We start from the raw sequence: 19,605 nt of genomic DNA on the forward strand, positions 1-19,605 counted from the left end.
ACATCCTCTGGTCCACAACTACATGAGCACTGTGAAAGGAACAGGCCAAATCTGCTTCCCTTGTTTGAAATAGGAATGAAACAAAAAATTCTATTGAGGGATGTGCAGATCTAGATCCTCAGCAGACTGAAACTGGTTGATGGAGCCCTAACAAATTACACCGTACATTATCCAGCCCATTGAATGTTCCCATGGACAGCATTTTTTATTGAGTAGATATTAGGAATAGCAACTGTTCAGTAATGTTGGTTTCACTTACCTTCTATAATCAGATATATTTTTTTCCCCAAGGTCTGCCACTTAATTTGTCCTTTATCAGTATAGAACTTGAAACAGTAGAGGGTGTTTCTGATCCTCTCTCATGTTACGTATGCTGTCTACTATTGCAGCAGATACAAACTGCACAACAGGCCATGTTTACTGCTGTGGACATCATCAGGGAGACAAGTATGTCCACAGTGCTTAACAGTAAGCCTGAGTCTGCTTGGAGCCTCATGCAATGCCCTTCTGACTCTGAGATACAATTATCAAAAATGTTTGTGTTGTGTGTTTGTTGTTTGTTTTTTTGTGTGTTTTTTTTTTTTGTGGCAGCCTGCCACAGTACTATTAACATAGCATGTTACTGAGGTTGTGTGTTGCATGACTAAGGCATGAAGACTTTTAAGGGTATATGGCTTACCAAGATAACACTGGAAGACTGTGCCAGGTGGAGAAAAACAAAGCTGATGTGACTCGCATTACACTATTTGGCTTCACTGGTCCCTGAAGAAAACATCCCATCAGCTGCACCCAGATTTTCTCTTGGAAGGAATTAGTCAGCATTCCTCCAGGAGGGAAGCGGAGACTGAACTTGCATTAGGGGACCATGGCCTGGAAAGAAAGAAAGGAGAAGTTAAACCAACAATGAAAACACACTAGGAATCTATTTCTGTTCTCATACCCATTTTGCACACGAAGTTCACATTTTATATCACAGAAAGCAAGCCAATAATCAGGATGCTACTTTGCACGAAGAAATTTTGTCACTTGTTCTTGAGGAAGGGTCGTGGTTTTTTCCTCACGAGCAGTTTACAGATACTGGGCTAAATTTTCTGTGCAGAAATATTACACGACCGTGGCCACAAGAGGGGGCATTTTGGTCAAAAGCAAACGGAACAATTCAAACACGAAGGAGGTTTTCAGTTTCTGTATCAAAGAACGCCTTTGTGTGTTTTATAAAGTTAAGACAACAGGCCTAACTGAAGAATTGAAGATAGAAATTCTAAAAAAGGGCAACTTCATTTAGCTTCTGGTTCAGAGTTGGAATTGCTAGTGGAAGATTTAGTTCACAAGAATTCCTTATTCTGCAATGGATGATTTAGTCTACCACACTTTACAGAACTGATAAATACTGAAAATACTTATAAATTACTGTAGCTTTATTAAGATCATTATGATAAGAAGATATGTTGGAGTATATTTTTACAAATGCAGGGGAGAATAAGCTGTTCCAAAGGCAGTTCTGATGAGAGAAAGATCACAGTCCAATTTAAGCTGTATATATAATTTATACTAAAAACAATAAAGTTCCATAAACTTTTTAAAAAATGTGACAGTTTATATGAAAGAAGAATCTCTGCCTACGCTGTGGAAGTGTTTACTGGGTTGTCCTCTGTCACTGATATGATTCACTTGGATTGCATACAGAAGCTACACCTGCTCTGGAGCCACTATTTTTACAGTTTCTGAGTAGAATCAAGACAGTACTGGGTAAAGCTCTTTAGGTAAATCATATGTTTTCCTACTGACCTGCAAAACTAAAGGTGTGTGCTCAACCTACAAAAATAATTAGTAATAAGCTAATGTTATTGTTCCCACGTTGCCAGATACACATTCTGGTAAAATAAAGATATTGAAACAATTCCAAACATCAGTATCATAATAGCTTGGTGGTATTTTGTGTTAGTGGAACAAGGATCAAAGTTCATTCCACCACAGACTCGCAGACCAAAATGGATTTATTATTCAAAAGAGAAACTGATGTCAGTTTAGGCAAAGGATCACACCTTCTCACATTCTGAACGTTAACACATTTTTCTTGCACTGTTTGTATCTTGGTGCTTGCTTAAGCCTTTTTCATGATGTTACGGCTGACCAGCCTTAGATGAGTAAATATTTATAATCAATATCACTGTTTCTTAACAAATGTACAAGTTACCAGAAACAGATTATTTTACATAATAAAAGCATCATGTCTTTAAAACTAGATGCTTTATTATTTCCTGGTTCTAGAGGTAAGATCATTACAACCATTTAATAAGGACAAATGCAGTGTTTTATTTTTAGAACTTTGTGTTGTAAATGACAAGTAATTACTCAGAAATGGATCTAAGAGTTATCATGACTTACAGTGTGAGTCACAAGGCCAGGCTACTGCAATAAAAGCAGGGATATATAAATGTGTTAGACAGAAATCAACCCTTCCTGCCCAATCAGTAGCACTGGTCAGTCCTCCTAGTGAGTAGCATTTCCAGTTTGGGTACTTCAAGACAGGTGTGGACCTATTGGAGAAATGCCAGAGAAAGGCATTAAGTATAATCAGATACCTAGAAACTATGACCTGGGAGAGAAAACCTGAAAGCACTGAACTGTTGAGTCTAGTGAAGGCTTGAGTAAATCACAAAAGCACTATACAAGAGTGCAAGAAGTAGCTGCAAAGAGGAAAGAAAACAGTTTTCATACCCACCAAGTGAATATAAATTGCAAAGAGACTCTGCTCAGATATAGAAAAAATGTTTCATAACATAACCAGAGAAGTGCTGGAACAAATCCGCGAATCATCTGTCAAGAATGACGGAGGCAGAACTGATCTTTCTGCTCTGGGGTTTCCCTCTAGCCTCACTTCCCATGATGATCGTGCCACACTGGTTCATGCTCTAGTTTTTCAGAGGCCGATTCCAAGATCAGGCAGTCACAGGGTGACCCTGGAAGCCCGCCAAGGGAAATCCTACATTTGTCAAGCTTCCACTATACGCAGGCTTCAGTTAACCCAAATATATTATTTTGATTATTCCTTAAGCACCTGCACATCAAGCCACAACTGAAAAATAATTTTATAATAATTAATAATTACCATATTTGAGGAAGTAGTCGTGCCAAACTGGGAACTGAACTGTGAGGTTTCTATAACAATTTTTTAAAGGAAATGCAAGCAGTCCAGTGACAGACTAATGTTGTGTGAGGAAGTGTCCATGTTTTTGTGTGAAGAACAGGTGCGAGACAGGAGGGAGTGCCACAGTGAAGTGTCTGAACCAAGGCCACAGCCTGGAGGCCAGGAGCCATCCGTCCCTGAGCGCAGCGCTCTGGGGGCTCACCCTCACAGTCACAGCAGATCCAGCGCGAGAACCCACAGGCTCACCTCCTCAACACCATCAGGCTGCAGCTTCCTTCAGTGCTGAAAAAAGAAGCAGCCACATGAGCGTGGAGTAATGTGAGCGGCGGGCAGCACCTCCGCCTCAGCCACCCTGCCTCAGGAGCACAGCCTCCCACCCGCGGCCGTGCCCATGGATGCAGCTCACGGTGTGTCTCCACACCTCACCTCCTCCTGACCTCAGCGCGGAAACGCACCCTCCACGCGAAGAAAAAAAAATAAAAATAAAAAGCCTCCTGTTGTACACCCTGAGCACATTTGCCTCCCTTATCTCTCAGATAACAGCCGTGGTGCCTGCCAACGAGGCACACCAGCCGCCCCTCAGCAGCCCGGGCTGGGCAGGGGAAGGAGGACACGGGGCTGGGGGCGGCAGGGGGGAGCCCGGCGCCTTCTTGCTGCCACCTCAGGAGACGGGCGGCAGGGGCGGGCGCGGCGGCTCCATCTTGCGGCCCCTGAGGGCTCCTTCCCCGCGGCGGGGCCGGGCCGGGCGGGGCCGGGCCGAGGGCTGGGACCGGGGCAGGGACAGTGCCGGGGACCTCGCGGCCCCCCCGGCGGCAGCTCCTGCGCAATCAGCCGCCCGGCGCTGGCGGCCGGAGCATGGCGCCGCGGGTGCTGCCGCTGCCCAGGCAGCACTCCTTCTGCTCGCCCGTCGTCCTCAACCCCTTCGTCCACCCGGGCCGCCTGAGCGCCGGGGACAAGCTGCGGGTAAGGCCGGCGGTGCGGCGTGCCGGGAGGGGAGAGCTGCCCTGCCCTGCCCTGCCCTGCCCGGCCGGGCTGGGGAAGGGCTCCCGGCGGGGGGCGGCTGCCCCTGCCCCAAGGCTGCGCCCCGCGGCCGCCATTTCGCGGCGGGGCTGCGCGGCCCTGAGGAGGCTCCCGGAGCCGGGGGGCAAAAGCCAGCGGCCGCCTGAGGGAAAGAGGGAAAGAGGGAAGGGCTCCCGGCCGGCCCGGGCTCCCCCAGGGCTGTAGGGCAGCCGCTGTTGTCCCCTGTAAGGGGGGAAAGCCTCCGGGTTAGCAGGGCCTGGTGTGCTCAGCGCCAGGTTTGAGCTCCTGAGGCGAGGTGTGCAGCGAGCTCTTGGCAAGGGTGGTGCTGTCCCGACAGTAACACCTCGCTGCTGGAGGAAACGGGAATCCCCGTGTCCCCACTCGCAAAAGTGGGATGCTGTCCGTGGTGCCAGGCGCCTCTGGCGCTAGTGGGAGGATGCTGACAGCCGCTCTCTGAAGTGATGCAATAAAATAGAAAATAACGTGCTCTTTTTACAATAATCCCCTTCAGACACATAACTTGCTGTAAGCTGATTTTAAGCCTGCTTTGGGGGAGGAAGGAGGCCCCCCTTCTGAGTTCCATATCCCCCCAAAATGGGTATCCCCCCCTCCCTGCCGTACTGCTGCTGTCGCTGGGTGAATTGAACCAGGCTCCTGCAGTCCCGCTGCAGTGCCGGGCTGTGCTGAGGGTACTCGCACAACTCAGAAAGCAAACAGCGTTTCTGGGCGTTGATTTCCAAACATCTCCACTTTAAAAACTGAGGAGATGAACCAGCCATGGAGTGGCATCTCGGTGAGGACGAGGCGCATAGCAGTGTGTAGGCAAACTTTCAGCGCTTTCTGCTGATTGTTACACATACCTAAAGCTGATGTGCAGCTAAATATTTTATGTTCCATGTAGCTCTCCCTCAAGTTATAAATGGTGTTTACCCTGAAGGTAGCTAGTTAGAGGAAATTTGAGAGATGTGGAAAACAGTTTCAAATCTTCTTAACCCCTGTGTTTACCAGCAGCCTGCAGCACAGCTCAAGTGCACCTGAGTCAGAAGCTGTAGGCACAAACCCTGAGGTACCGGCAGCAGTTCCTTAATGAGGTTCCAGAAATGGACAGTTCTCTCTGCTGCCTGCTCTTTGTAAAGGATGCACAAACTACTTTTAAAAGCTTGCAATTTTAAGCTTCAATTACCATTTGATCTGTAATAAATATACCCTTTTTCCTTCAGGAGGAAGGGATGAAAAACATGGTATGTTTTAAAGCAAGATACCCTCTATGCATAACTCCACAATGTACCTGGAAGGAGAAGCAACCTAGCTGGGACAGGACCCAGCAGTAGTGAGCTTTGAAGCAAAATTGCAGTCATCGCTACTGACTGCAGTAGTGAAAGGTCACACAGTTGTTGTACACAACTTAAACAGAAAGTACCCAGGTGATCCCTAATTTGGGGAAAAGTTCTTCGGATGACTCAGGATAGCTTTATCTTTGTAATTACTGCATATTGAAATGAGTAGATCTGATCCGACTTAATAGTTACTGAACTTTAAGCCTGTCTTTTCTTCTGTACGTTTTTCTCCAGAACTTTTTATTTTCTAACCTACCTTGACCTTTCTCTTTTCTGTCCTTTTCTTACCCTACTCTGCAGCTGATGGAGCAGGAATCAACTCTGCCTCATTACACAGTGACCTAGAAAGCCAATAGCTTGCATCAGCACATCAGTACCACCTGTGCATCTGCCTAAAATAGATTAATGAATTTATTAAAGTTTTGAGGGAGGAATTGTTTTGCTTTTGCTACGGCATCCCTGCATCCTTTATTTTTTCATTGTAGGTCAGTGCATACATTTACTTTTTTTTTTTTTTTTTTTTTTTTTAATAAAGTAAAAAGGTATTTTAAGTGAAAACATGCTGATTTATGCTTATGCTGCCCCTTCCACATTATTGAATGCAGCTGAAAGGTTGAACTGGGACTCAAGATCATGTTACAAGAGGACATGCATGGTGGAAAAAATAGGGATCTGATTTTGGGAGGCAAGCAGGGAGTCTTGGTTGGTTTAACTTGCTACCTGAATTTTTCAGATTCACTGTGACCTGTGCCAAAAGAGCAATAAATCCCCAGGGCCAAATTTCTTACAGCCAGCTACTGAATCCATTTCTGTGTATCCAGAGTACTGACCTTGAAGTTACTATTAAATTTCCATAACTACTTCTATATACAACTTCTAGGTAAAAAACATTGTATACTTCAAGAAGGATCAAATGATACCTGAATGTCCATCTGCCCTGGAAACGTTATGTGGCAGTGCTTAGAGAACATAAGCTGCTGCACCTGCTGCCTCTACTTATCCTAATTTACACTGCATATCCACTGTCAAGTTTGGTATGTTGTTACCGTACCTTTTGTAACACAGAAGAGAGTCCCGAAGGCCCAAAATTCCTGTTAATCCCTGTCACTATCACAGGTCTAGAGCCTAAAGCCAGAGCCTCTCCTGAGTATTGGCAAGAGGGCAGTAGGAGGATATGACAAAGGAAGAATGAAGAAGTTGGGCAGCCTGCAGGAGGACTGTGTCAATGAAAGAAAAATTAAAACCAAGCTACTGTATCTAGGAATTGGATTAATAATACTTGGATTAATTGGATTAATGTAAAGATGCTTATATTTCAAATGTCCTATAATCATTTGTTCCTTTGGAAAGGAGAGAGGTAATTTAAAATCCTCTTGCTTAATAATCATCGTTCAAGTATTTAAGTACAAACAAATTTGGAAAACTCATTTATTATTCAAAGCCTTGCGATTCCTGTACAGTAAGTAGTCATTGCTGAAAAGATGTCTAGAAAGGCTGAGTTTGCGAGAGGAGTGCTGCTGTGCAGCTGTAGGCTTCCTTTTAAAATAATAAAGCTCACAACTCAGCTAGTCCAAACTCATTATCTGATCTGGCACGACACAGAGAAACTTGTGTGTGCCTTCACATCAAATTCCACTTGACTTGCTGGCAGTTTGTGACTACAGACCATTCAGATTTAAATTCCAAAATGGGAACTTCGCAGCTCTCTCCTCTTGCAACTATTTATTTGATTAGAACTGGTATTAAACTTAGTGAATCAAATTATTTTTGTAGATTTATATAGGCTGATACATCCCTAAAAGATGAGATGAATATCATGCAGGCTCTTTACCTAAATTCAAAGGTGTGTTATATATTATTAGAAGCTGCACAGAACAACAGATGTTATTACAGAATTACAAGCTAAACACTTATCAAAATGTGTACGCTAAAACTACCACACTTCTTGACTAACTTCTGCCGTGCTTCTGAACTGGGGCAGCTGTCAGTCTGTGAGCACCGCTGCAGCCATATACCAAGTTCTGAGGGACTTTTACAAACACAGCTCAAATAAAAACAATTATTCACTACAATAACTCTGCTTGGGCGTGCGCTGCTGTGTGCGTACACGCGCAAAGCTGATACTCAGCATGCCCCGAGCCGGCCAGGTGCCAGAAGGCGTCGAGCTGCTCGCAGCCTGCCGGGAATGCTGCGCCGGGACTTCCGCAAGGTATCGCAGCTCATCTGCCTCCCAGCCTGTGCTTGCTCAGTCCACGTAGGGCTGTTGTTACGCCACAAAGGCCAACCTTCGGGATATAGTTTCTAAATTAATGTGCTGGGGTAAGACAGCTGAGAATTTCTTCCTGCCCTGCACCGCAGGCTGCTACCAACCTTGTGCCAATGCACCTCCTTCCCGGAGCTGTGCGCGGAAAAATGCAAGCTGAATATTCATTAGTAAGGGCTGAGGGTAATAATTGAGGATTATTTGCAAGCAGTGTTATGTTAGGTTTCTCCTTCCCCCCCACTTCCCTTACAAGTGTCTGTGAAAAACTGAGGAAGTGGTGAGGAGCAATGTCAGCTTGGGGCAGTTTCAGACCGGCTTTGCTACCCAGTGTGGTTGTCTGGCCGTAGCAGAACTCTCCCAAGAATTTCTTTGCTTTGAGTTAAAGCGAGCTAATAACAGCTTCCAGAATGTGGGGAGAAAAGGGAACTAAGATTTTTCAATTCATTCTGAAGTATTCAAGGAGATCGCGGCACAGAGTTAATAGCCAGGATGCTTCACACAGACAGGAGGCAAGAAATTAGTCCCCATCATCTGAAGGGCCCTGCTGGATGTGTACTGCAGGCGGTGAGCAGACGACTTCCAAAGGCCGTCAGCCTTGAGCTGCTACAACAGCACTGTAAAGTCCGAACCCATGCCTTAAACCACACGTATAATTTTACCAAAAAAAAAAAAAAAATTGCCGAAGTCCTAACTAGGGGCAATGAATTTATGTTGCCTCTGCACTACTCCAGGCAGTGGTACTGAGGATCACTTGCAGCAGTCGTGTGACTCAGCACAAGGTCTGTCATTTTTAAAGGAGCAAAAGTACATTGTGATCATCTTAGCAATCCCGCTTGGCTTGTAGACAGGTGGCAGCTGGTGACAGAAGGCTCTGGAGTGGAGATGCACTTCAGCTGGTCAGATGAGTCTGACCTTGTTGTATGCTGCAGAACAAGCCAAAGTATAAACTAAGGCAGGCAAACTCTGTTTACCCTCTCTGTCTAACAGCATCCGAGCTAAAAACCCAAACAGTCAGATGTTCTAATTCCAACTGAAATGGGAACCCAAAAATATTTTCTGAAACACTAAAAATGAGTAATGTAAATATTTCACAGTCCATACAATGTAACTGCATAGATATCAGTAATTCCTGTTGATGCTATTTCTTGAGATTTTCCCCTCTTTTTTCAGACCGTTCTTCTGGGGATTATTTTGCTACCTCTCCGTGTCATATTTATTACATTAATTTTATTGCTGTCATGGCTGGTTGCATCAATTGCAACTTACCGTCACCAGGGAGGAGGAGCTGTGCCATTAAAAGGATGGAGAAGGTAAAGTGTGACCAAGATTTATAAAAAGTCTCTACTTTTTTTTTTTATTATTATTTTTTTTAAATAACACAAGGCCAAGAGATTATGGGAAGTCCCACTGAGGGAACATGTGCCAGGAATGGGAAGATTGTCATTTAATTGTTTAAAACTGATTTCAAAACAAAACAAAACAACAGTATCAGAGTGATAAAAGTTCATAAAAAAAAGACACTGCAACTGCTAAGTACTCTCCCTGCCCTCCCAGTAGCATCATGCTAAAATGCTATAAAATATGGCCAGAGAAATAGCAGAACTTGTTGGGGAGGGATGTTGTTAGGAGGTGCTGTACATTGCCTTATCTTTAAAATTGTATCTGTGAAATTGTAAGCTCTAACACAGAAGGTGATGGACCTTCCCTCACCCTGCTTCCTCCCCTTTAGCCCACGCTCTCCTTGTGAGTAGTGTTCCTACCCTGTGCCTGGCCACAATGCTGGTGAGATCTATGCATTTGTTTAGAAAATGAGCTGTAATTTGGATGATATTTTTGTGTTTCTGTTTACCAGGAGGATGATCCAGACAAGCCTTTCATGCCTAACTCGTACCTTGTTCTTCATAATGGGGTTCCAAGTTGAAGTAAAAGGGAAAGTGGCAAGTCTGCTGGAAGCCCCCATCATTGTTGCAGCTCCTCATTCAAGTTTTTTTGATGCCATTGTTTCTGCCTTAACTGGAATGCCATCGATAGTATCTAGAGCAGAGAACCTTTCAACTCCAGTATTTGGCAGTAAGTATTCATGAAAAAATAAAATGTTAAAAGTCTTATCTGTGAACCTGATTAAGGGACAGACTGTTTTAAATCCTTGAGTTCCAAAGATACTGTCAGATTTTCAGTAAAATCACTTGGGGCAGCTTATCTTTCAGAATTGGTCAAAACATTTGAGAGTATGCTGTTTCCTTTCAGGCATGGAAGATAATACCACTTTAAATGTGCTTTACATCGAAAGCATGTTTCCTAGCTGCTCAGAGCACAAAATTTATCTGAAAATTCACTCAGTAGGTAGCTTGAACAATCTGTTCAACTGCTGTCTTTTAACAGTATGGCCCACAAACACAGAACGTGTTTTGATAAAGGTTATTTCAAAACAGCCCTGAACTACAGCAGTCTGGAAAATACCATATTCATAAACTTAAACTTGCAGGCACTGTTATGGATATTTTTTAATGGGAGTCAAACCAGGAAGGAATAAAAGAGAAGTTACTCAAAAAGGAAATGCAGAGAATGGGAAAGATAGATGAGTCATGCTTCTATTATTTTCTCCTCCTTTTGGCACAGAAAGAATCCCAGTTTGCATTATTCTTGGAATCAGCAGCAGCCTTTCTGCTGGCTGTATCTCTCTTCTGTCCGTAGGACTCGTAAAAGAACAAGCCAACAGACAGAACTCAGTAGGCAACACAGACAAGTAGCTTGGTAGGAAATAAACTAACTGGTGATATAGTGATCTTGTCTTAAAAACACAGGAGTGGGATGCCAAAAATAGTTATTTCCCCAGTTTCTCATCACATTTCAGCATGTCCACACATTCTGATGTAGAGTTCTGATAAAATCAGTTTTGTTTTGTTTTTTAATTACTCACAAGCTGTGTCTGCTCCATAACTGAAAAGCACTCGCTTCTTCAGCCTGGGCTCAAGGTACTTCTTCAGTGCAGTCTGGATGCGTTGGGCCCCAGTGTAGCCTGTGAGCAGATACCTGAGCAGGTCTCTTTCTTAGAACTGTGTGGAAACGCTCGGTGAAGGATAACAGTAATATTAGTAGAATGGGTGCACGTGAATTTGATAAGTTCATATCTACTGTCAAGCTCCTCAGCTTGAGCACAATAATGATACTCTTATCTATTTAGTCTGAAAGCTGTTTGTGCAGTCTGTTTCCTAGTATGAGCATAACAAGTTTTTGTTACAGGAGAGCCCTGAACACGTGTTTTCTAGGCACTAGTGTAAAACAAATGAACATCTGGATCTCTTTCACAGCAATTTTAAGTTCCCTTCAGCCTGTAGCAGTTTCTCGTCAAGACCCTGATTCACGAAAGAATACAGTCGCTGAGATAACAAATCGGGCATTATCAGGAGGCAAGTGGCCACAGGTAATAAAGATACCACTACTCTTCTGTAATATATCTCAGATACACTGTGCATCATAATGTCAGGCAGTGCCCAGATGAATAGGATTCTGTTGGCATATAAGGTCAGCTCTCAGATCTGTAACAGGTTTGGGAAAGGAAGAAAAGAGGCTGGTGCCCAGAATGAGTTTTGTCAGGACAAACGAATCAGTTAAATCCAGACAATACCAATTGCTGTTCTAAAATGCAGATGCTCTTGGATTTCATGCCCTATTTTAATACTTAACTTGCTGTCCTCAGGGTAGCAGTTGACTTGTATTGTTATATGTGAATCACTTTTCTCAGCCAAGCTCATGTGTGAAAAGCTGTGGTGCAGAGCTGCGCTCACAGTGGTTAATGAGTAACCCAAACTGTGTGAGCTCCATCATAAACAGTACTTAAGCTTAAAACATTCATTTCACAGGTGGAAAATAGCTGAGCTGAAGGTCAGTTCACTCCTCAGGGTAACAGTGCAGTAAGAACAAAGCTTTTAGATTGGTCTGGACACAATAGTTGGTGATTCTGCACATTGCTTCCCACGGTCATTCCTCAGCAGCAAGCTGCTGTTGTGCTTCTAGGCCTTGGGTGGCTTTCCATCCTGAAAACCTAATGGGGCAGGGGCTGCTCTGAAGGAGAAAACAGTTGAGGTAGCAACTCTGCTGCCTTTGGACAGGCAGAAGGCTGGGATAGAAATCTGCATCTACTGGCATCATACTTGGCATTGCCTCTCCACTCTCTTCTGATGTATTGGTTGTGGTTTCCTGTCACCTCTATCTTTATGCATTTATCAACTGTAGGGAAGATTTTAAATATGCACTTGTGAAAGCTAGCAAGGCTTTTTTTTTTTTTTTAATACTATGCTTAGACTCTGCATTGATGCTTATGACTTGTTAAACTGTTGTGGATAAAGTGATCCCAGCAAGGTCCAAATACCTAACCTCTGCTGAAAACAGCAAGGGGAGAAAAAGGAGAATTGGCTTTACACCAATTCTGCAGCTATGTTATGGCACAAAGAGCCTATGAGTCAAGTAATCTGGGAATCTCCGAGACTGAATCAGCTACAGCTGGGGGTATCAGAGGGTGATTCCTAGTCCTGTGCAGCGGCCACACCTTCCTCCTTGACCACAAGATGATGTCTCTGATACCCTCAGCAGAGTGCCTGGGCTGCATTCTTTTAGCACAACACAGAGGAGTAGCTGGATTCCCAATTCCTTCCTCCTGAAACCGAAACACGACAGGCTGCTCAACACTCGCACTTATTAATAGCATAAGCTCCTGATTATTGCTTCTCCCAACCCTGTACCAAAAGAAAAGGGGAAGAAGGGTATGATAGCTTACTGCTTGGGCAGTCACTAATATGTTTTCTGGGGCTTATGATGTATGCCGAGCAGAAACATGCCCATTTTTGTGCCCATAGCACCGGCATATCATATCTTAGAACGGCCTGTGTCTCCTCAGCAACAATCCCTCCTTCATCTAGCCTTGACCTGTTAATTCGGACTGAAGTGGGAGCACACCTTGAGCCCTCTCAATCCAGACCAGTTCTTGTACTGAGATTCTGTGGAATGCTGCTTATAATCCTATAGTGATAGGAGAAATACAAAGCTTCTTTGTATTCCATAGGGGGCTGAATTCAGTGTGTCACATTGCGGCTCGCTACACGTCTAATCTGGTATTTTTCAGAAGCTAACTCAGAGTCCTTCTGGGTATTTGCTGTGTCTGAATCATTCAGAGGCTGTGTAGTGGTGTGTAGTGCCATCAGAGCTCTGCATCAGAGATACACCTACACTCTCTGCCTTTTGCTGCTACCCCTTAAGCTGTGATCTTCTCATCATAGCTGGCATCTTGACTCATGTTGATAGCATCTGTGCCTGTAAATGCTCAAGTGCCTCACGCACTTCATGTCAGTCCAGACTCTTGGTGATAATACGCTCAGCAGTTCAGTAAGAAACTGCTGGCAGAGAAACAAAGAGAAGCAATTCTCCTATCATTACCAAAACTAAACATCTCGAGTCAAACACTGGAAACATTTTGTCCTGTATTTCTGAACTGATAAAGGCCTGTCCCCAAAATTCCTTTCATACAAAGCATTTGTTTCCAAATCAAGATGAATCAGGTTGTTATTACTGTGGGCATCCTTTACTAATTCATTCTATTCTTGTTGAAATAGTAATGGTATTCTTGTGATGCAGTGTAACACGTTACAGACCTGGCATAAAAATTCAGCCTTCATATAAACTGATGCTGAATTATAATCCTTTTATGACGTGTATATATTTGCTTTCTTTCTCTTTAAATCCAAGATACTGATTTTCCCAGAAGGCACCTGCACAAACCGATCTTGTCTGATCACATTTAAACAAGGTGAGAAATTTTGTCACATCTTTGTTGGAAAACAATGTATGAAATACTAGTCTGGTAGCTCTGGTATGGCTTTCTGCAGGTACGTACCCACAGCAGCATTGTGGTGATGTGTTCTGTTGTTAAAGTTTCAGTGCTGTCTTACATCATTGATGTTTCAGTCACTCTAAACCCGCTATTTTATACTATCATTTGACTTTTCTCATTTTCGGGATTTTGTAGGTTGCAAAATATCTGTGCTGCATACTTGTTTGTATTTTTTTGTTGTTGTTTCTTTAGTTACCCAGAAAAATGACTGACTACTATGACATAAACTACCAAAATGCATCCTACTTACGATGTTCCTTTAACTCAGCCTACAGTTGTGCGAACTTAGTTTCCTGTAAATTTTGTCATGCAAGACTTAGCAACTAAACTATGAAATCTGTTTGTGTGTGGCTTAGCAAGATAGGCCAATAGATTATTCTTAACACGGAAAGGGGCTTGATAGCATCACTGACCATTAGCCTGTTGTGCTGCACTTCAGTTAAAGCCACAGTGCTCTCCTTTCTTACTGTTGTACAGTGTCTTTGGTAGCAAAGTTGCAAAACCAGTACTAAATGCTCAGATTCCTATCACTTACCAAGATGATCAAAACAGAGAAGACTTCAGGAAACACTCAACAGCCTTGTGAGAATCTAATCCTTTGAAATAAATGGCAATCAAGTGGAGGAAATACACAGAAAATCAGTTTGAACAGTCCAGGGATCTGAGACAGCTTTCTCCTTGCTTTTTGTCTGTTCTGACATATTACTAGTTGCACTGATGATTTTATGGGAAAAAAAAAAAAAAAAAAAAAAAAAACCTTTTCCATTCCTCTGGCCTTGAAAAAAATCTTCTTCCAAATATCCTATCTTACTTGAATCTCTTAGAACTTCCAACTGCTGTATGAAGCTCAGTCTTAACAACCCATACAACTTTTTTGGTTGCAGGTGCATTCATTCCACGAGTTCCTGTGCAGCCTGTGCTGCTCCGATACCCCAACAAGCTGGTGAGCAGAACATTCTTGTATCACTAACTGGTAATCTGGAAGTCAAAATACTGACTTAGAGTGTACCTAGGCTAAATGTTTTGCTTTGTAACTGAAGAATCTATTGCCCTGAGCTTATCATTGGAGAATTCCAGGCTTCCCAAGAATCAGCATGATGTAATTGCTATTCTGATTGCGAAAAACTTACTTCTGGGCATCTTAGCTGTACTTCAAGGAAGAGGAAATGTAAGAAAATATTGCAGCGGAAGTTAGAAACTTCCTGCAAAGTCACAGAGTCTGTGCTTGGAAGTCTAAAATGCACACAACTTCCCTACTAGTTATCCTTTTTTGGTCAAGTCCTCTTACTGCAGGCAGGTTTTCTGAACAAAAGCAAAGCTGAACCATGCACTACTTCCAACACCCCTTTCTTTCACGCAGCTCAAGAGGGCAGCTTTGCAGATGGTTCTTTTTGTGTAACTTTCATTTGTCTTGCTGGGTAACTGTTTACACTCCCTGCCAAGTATAGGGGTAAAGCCATATGGCTCCATTTCACTGACAGGTGTAATACTGGGACACAAGTCTAGCGACTGTTAACGTGTTTTTTTAATTCCCTGCTCAACACACAAATCCAGAAAAGACCAAACTTTTAATTTATTATTTACAATGATTCCTATGTAAAATCCTTTTGCAGATCAATTTCAAAACAGTGAACCACTTAACAGGGACTGGAACTGCATTTCACTGATAGGATGTAAGGATCTGCAGCACACGCTGTAAAAATTATATATAGGAAGTAATAAACATAGAATAAGAAAAAAATGCAAAGCCAAAAAAAAAAAAAACACAAAGAAAAAGCATGATAGATTACCTATGCAGAGATGTCCTTGAAAACACATTTAGGGACAATATAACATATATATTTACGTCCTTGTCCAGCGTATTTAGGAGGCTGCCTTTCTAAGTGGACTGTGAAGTCCACTTCAGAAGACTTATCAGGTACTTTTTATCTACTTCTGTTGTTTAGATTAGAATGAATGAGAATGAATGATTTAAAACATCTAAATAACCACTGAAGTTTTATTCCTAATTGTTGATAGAACACAAGTCTGCCATGCTTATTTCCAATTTTTTACAGCAAGAAATCCTAGACATATGGTCACCTTTATTTATTTTCACTACAGCACTATAACACCATCACCTGCTTTTACTAAACTTGTGCCTATTTTATGTTGTAACCTATCTGCTCTCTAACTTTGATCTCATCTTGTCATACATTTCTGTGTTTTATTTTTATCCTTAGGATACTGTGACCTGGACATGGCAAGGCTATTCACTGTAAGTTTCTTAATCCTACTAAAAATTACACACATTTTTTTCCCCATTGCTAAACAGTCTGCCAGACAGATTGGGCAAAGTTAAGACTCATGATCCTCTACGTGGCTTTTTTTATGAGGGGGAAGTTCTTGGAGATAATGCTGTCATGCAGTAGATTTCATATCTGAACGGGTAGAGGAGGAGTTTTCAAACAGGAAAACATTATTTCCATCTCTGCCACTGCTTTGTTTAATTTTCTCCTATGTTTTGCATATTACATTAGACCAAGGGAAAACTGGAAATTCTTTTTCTTTTGGGAACAATCAGTGGCCATCAAAGACCATTGATATTAACAGTTTCCTACATGGTATAGAAACAAGAGAAAATAAATGTTATTTTATCCCCTCCATCTATTTTTTCCACACCTTCCTTGAAGAATAACATGACAATAGGTGAAGAAGACAGGCAAAACAATTATGTTTCCCTGTCTTTCTATTCTGACATGTAGGATTATTTTTGCTTTTACCTGACTCAACAAAAGCAATTGCTTGAGATGCCAGTGATGAGGCTAAATATAGTTTCTGACAATTAAACAATGAAAAATGTTTTAACAGACCATTTTGGCTATGGGTCTTGTTTTTTTGTTGCTTTTCTTTTTTGTTGTTGTTGTTTTGTTTTGTGTTTTTTTTTTGTTTTTTTTTTTGGCAATACAGGTGGTCTTCTGATATGATAAAATATTTTATTAAAAAACTTCCATAAACTGTACTGAAAATACCAAAATTACTGTCTGGGAAGCACTTTTCAGCTCATAAACACTCACTAGAACATTACGTGGATTTGCAGAATTCATAGACCATACTTTCATGTGGAATATGTAATGCATCTAAGTGCAGCACTACTGATTTACGATGTGACTAAAATTTTCAGACAACTGATTTGAGACATATCTGAACTAGCGAAGTGGCGCATTTTAAATGCTCTACTTAAAAGTGTCTTTTAAGCTATCGTTAGTTAATCCTACCACTCACAAACTTATAGAATGGACATTTTGAAAGCTGACTTAGATGAAAATACCCATCTTCTTTAGTTTAGATTTTTCTTGTTATTGCTGTCAGTTATCAGCACGCTGATAGTAATATATAGTACAGATTCAGTAGCATACTATAGATTACTCCAACGAAGCATTTATACTCAAAGATTTAAAATAATTGTCTTTAGTTGTGAGGGAAAATGCAGAACTTGCAGTCTTCATAAAACACCTTGGGTATTGCAGCCAGAATGGACAGTACCAGTCTCCTTCTCAGAAACCTCCTGACCCAGTTTCTGCTTTCACTTGTTACTTTTCTATTTTTGTGTTTTACTGAGTGTCATGCCTAAAATTACATACTAGGAAATCAAGCATTAAGGGTGGATTCCTGCAGAGAGCAAAAAGGATCACTTAGTTTTGCATTTTTTCTCGTTTTTATTTTTTCAAATTCAGGAACAGAAGAAAGATTGCTTTAAAGTTTCCTACTCTAATTTACATGATTTAAAGTGGAGAGCAAATGTACATTTCTGCTTAAAAATCTCAGTGAACAAGTCATAAATAGAAGTGGATATGCTTATTCTTTTTCCCAGCTTCTTCCTCTCCCTACCTGTTAAAACTTGTCCATTTCTTAAAGCACTGAAGGTCCTGGACACACTGACACTTAATTAACATATTTGTGTAAACATGACTATAATTTGCAAAGTGGGTAGCAAATAGTTACAGATCCTTGCTTCAGTTCTGCAGAAGGAAGTTACTGGCTGTTTTGCAGATAAGAGAATAAAAGATAGGGAAGTAAAGCTGCTTCTCAGAATCAAAGCTCTTAAAGCTTCAAAATCCGTTATGTGTTCACCTCTTTAAAGATAAAATAACACATACACATTTTGCTAGCCAAAGAATTGTATAGTATTGTTAATAAGTATGACAACTGATAACAGGTTGCCTGCCCAGTGAGCAGGCAGCCAGTGTATGCAGAATCCCTATAGAAAAACATCAAACAACATTTCAGGAAACTTTACTGCAAGGTACTTAAAAACCTCGCCCAATATTGGCTGTGTTTTCATCAATGCTTCAGAATGTTTCATCTGCAAATACTTTTTTTTAAAATAACTGTCTTTTTTTTTCTCTCTCTTCTCCACCTGCAGAAAAGAGCTATTTGTAATGACGATGTGTCAGCTCTTCACAAGAGTAGAGGTTGAGGTAAGAATTAAAAATAATCTTATACTAAGATTCAGTAACTCCTACTGAGTTCGTACGTCAGCATAAATTCACGTTCTTAGTCACTGCTAGTGATCTATAAACAAATGTCTCAGCAACAAGAACAGTACCACAGTGAAAATATATTCAGATCTCTTGTCCGCATCTCTGTATCACTTAACCTGATGCGTTCCTAAATGAAAGTTGGCAGAAAAGCCTTTATTTTTAAAGCACTGTGAAATCATTGCTAACTTGCTATGTCCATTTAACAATTATAATACATACTAGTAAAGGTAACTTGTCTTTTTTTTCCCACCTTCTCATTTCCCTGCTGCCTTGAAAACCTCTTTGTCTTCCTCACCACCTTCCCAGGCTGAACTCTAAAAGGCTTCTGCAACTAAGAGCTCAAGGACTCTGGTGTTTGTACTGTGGAGAAAGCTGAGCCTTGATCAGTAAAATCAGTAGCAGAGCACACAGACAGACGAATGACAACTGACATAAAGTACACACTTCATAACAGCAGTACACTTACTCTAACAGCTTGCTTCCTGTCAGAGTCAACGTTCAGAATGCAGTCGTGAGGAGCCAGATAACAGCTGTGATCACTTTAAGGGTTGTACTTCACATTCCATGACAGACCCCAAAGATTGTCAGTATCAAGCAATTTGGTTTAGGGACCTGAGTAATGGGAGAAATTCAGACAGCTTTTGCTGCTTATTTGAAAAATACAGAACTCACAAAGTTGTGCAGAGCTCTCTGAACACAAGCAGTGTTGCTGCTACTAAAATCTAGCAATACAGTCTTTGTTGTCAGTTAAATTCATTTTAAGGGAGCATCTTGTATACTATAATACATGCAATAAACAGTTATATTTATGGAATGTGTACTAAAGATAGAATTCTCCCCATGATTTTACACAGAAGGACATACCTGTGTAATTCATATACGTGGGAACAAGAAGTAATTAATGTAGCCCTTCCAGTAGGAGGTTTATTTCCTCCTACTTCAGAATGGAACTCAAACTTGCCTGTTAGAAAATAAATTCTGTTCCCAAAGGTGAAACCAAAACATGAAGAAATACACAGCTTTCACAGCAGCACGTGTCCCCAGGGTGAAAATAATTGCAAATCATTGATGCAAAAGTCCTACCAAAAGACCAAAGAGAAGGGGCAGATTGACCTGCAGAGGGAGGAAATCAGACTACTCCTTTTAGCAGTGGACTGCCACATGCTGTGAACAAGCAGCCTCTCCATTCCCATCCGTACTGCTCTGCCTCTTCCTACAGTGTATCAACCATGATGCAGAATTGCAGTCCGAGGAAGTATCTAGCCAAATTGTGTATATTGACAATTAAACAGTGAACATGGCCGTGAGTTTTATGGCTGCAAAAATTGCAGCATTTGGAAAATTCTGAAAGAAGATAGACCAGGTCAAAAGCAAATCAGAGAAGAATTTTTGATACTGAAAGTGCTGTGAAGAATTTTTCTTAT

At 41.7% G+C, this 19,605-nt stretch overlaps 1 protein-coding gene across 2 annotated transcripts in view; it reads left to right on the top strand.

The window, feature by feature from the left end:
• Positions 1–3,551: 3,551 nt before the first annotated feature.
• LPCAT2 (lysophosphatidylcholine acyltransferase 2) overlaps positions 3,552–19,605 on the top strand; it is a 29,917-nt gene continuing 13,863 nt past the window's right edge. The window contains exons 1-9 of one of the 2 annotated variants that reach the window (XM_082770382.1): positions 3,989–4,114; positions 5,809–5,993; positions 8,942–9,081; positions 9,624–9,841; positions 11,083–11,195; positions 13,514–13,574; positions 14,543–14,601; positions 15,881–15,915; positions 18,064–18,118. In XM_082770382.1, coding sequence (XP_082626508.1) covers positions 9,628–9,841; positions 11,083–11,195; positions 13,514–13,574; positions 14,543–14,601; positions 15,881–15,915; positions 18,064–18,118 — 537 coding nt within the window. In that variant the 5' untranslated portion in view covers positions 3,989–4,114; positions 5,809–5,993; positions 8,942–9,081; positions 9,624–9,627. Of the gene's footprint in view, positions 4,115–5,808; positions 5,994–8,941; positions 9,082–9,623; positions 9,842–11,082; positions 11,196–13,513; positions 13,575–14,542; positions 14,602–15,880; positions 15,916–18,063; positions 18,119–19,605 lie in introns of both variants that reach the window. The other variant, XM_082770381.1, reaches the window with a different exon arrangement.

This window comes from Aythya marila, assembly GCF_965140915.1.
Source record: "Aythya marila genome assembly, chromosome: 12".
Taxonomy (NCBI): Eukaryota; Metazoa; Chordata; class Aves; order Anseriformes; family Anatidae; genus Aythya; species Aythya marila.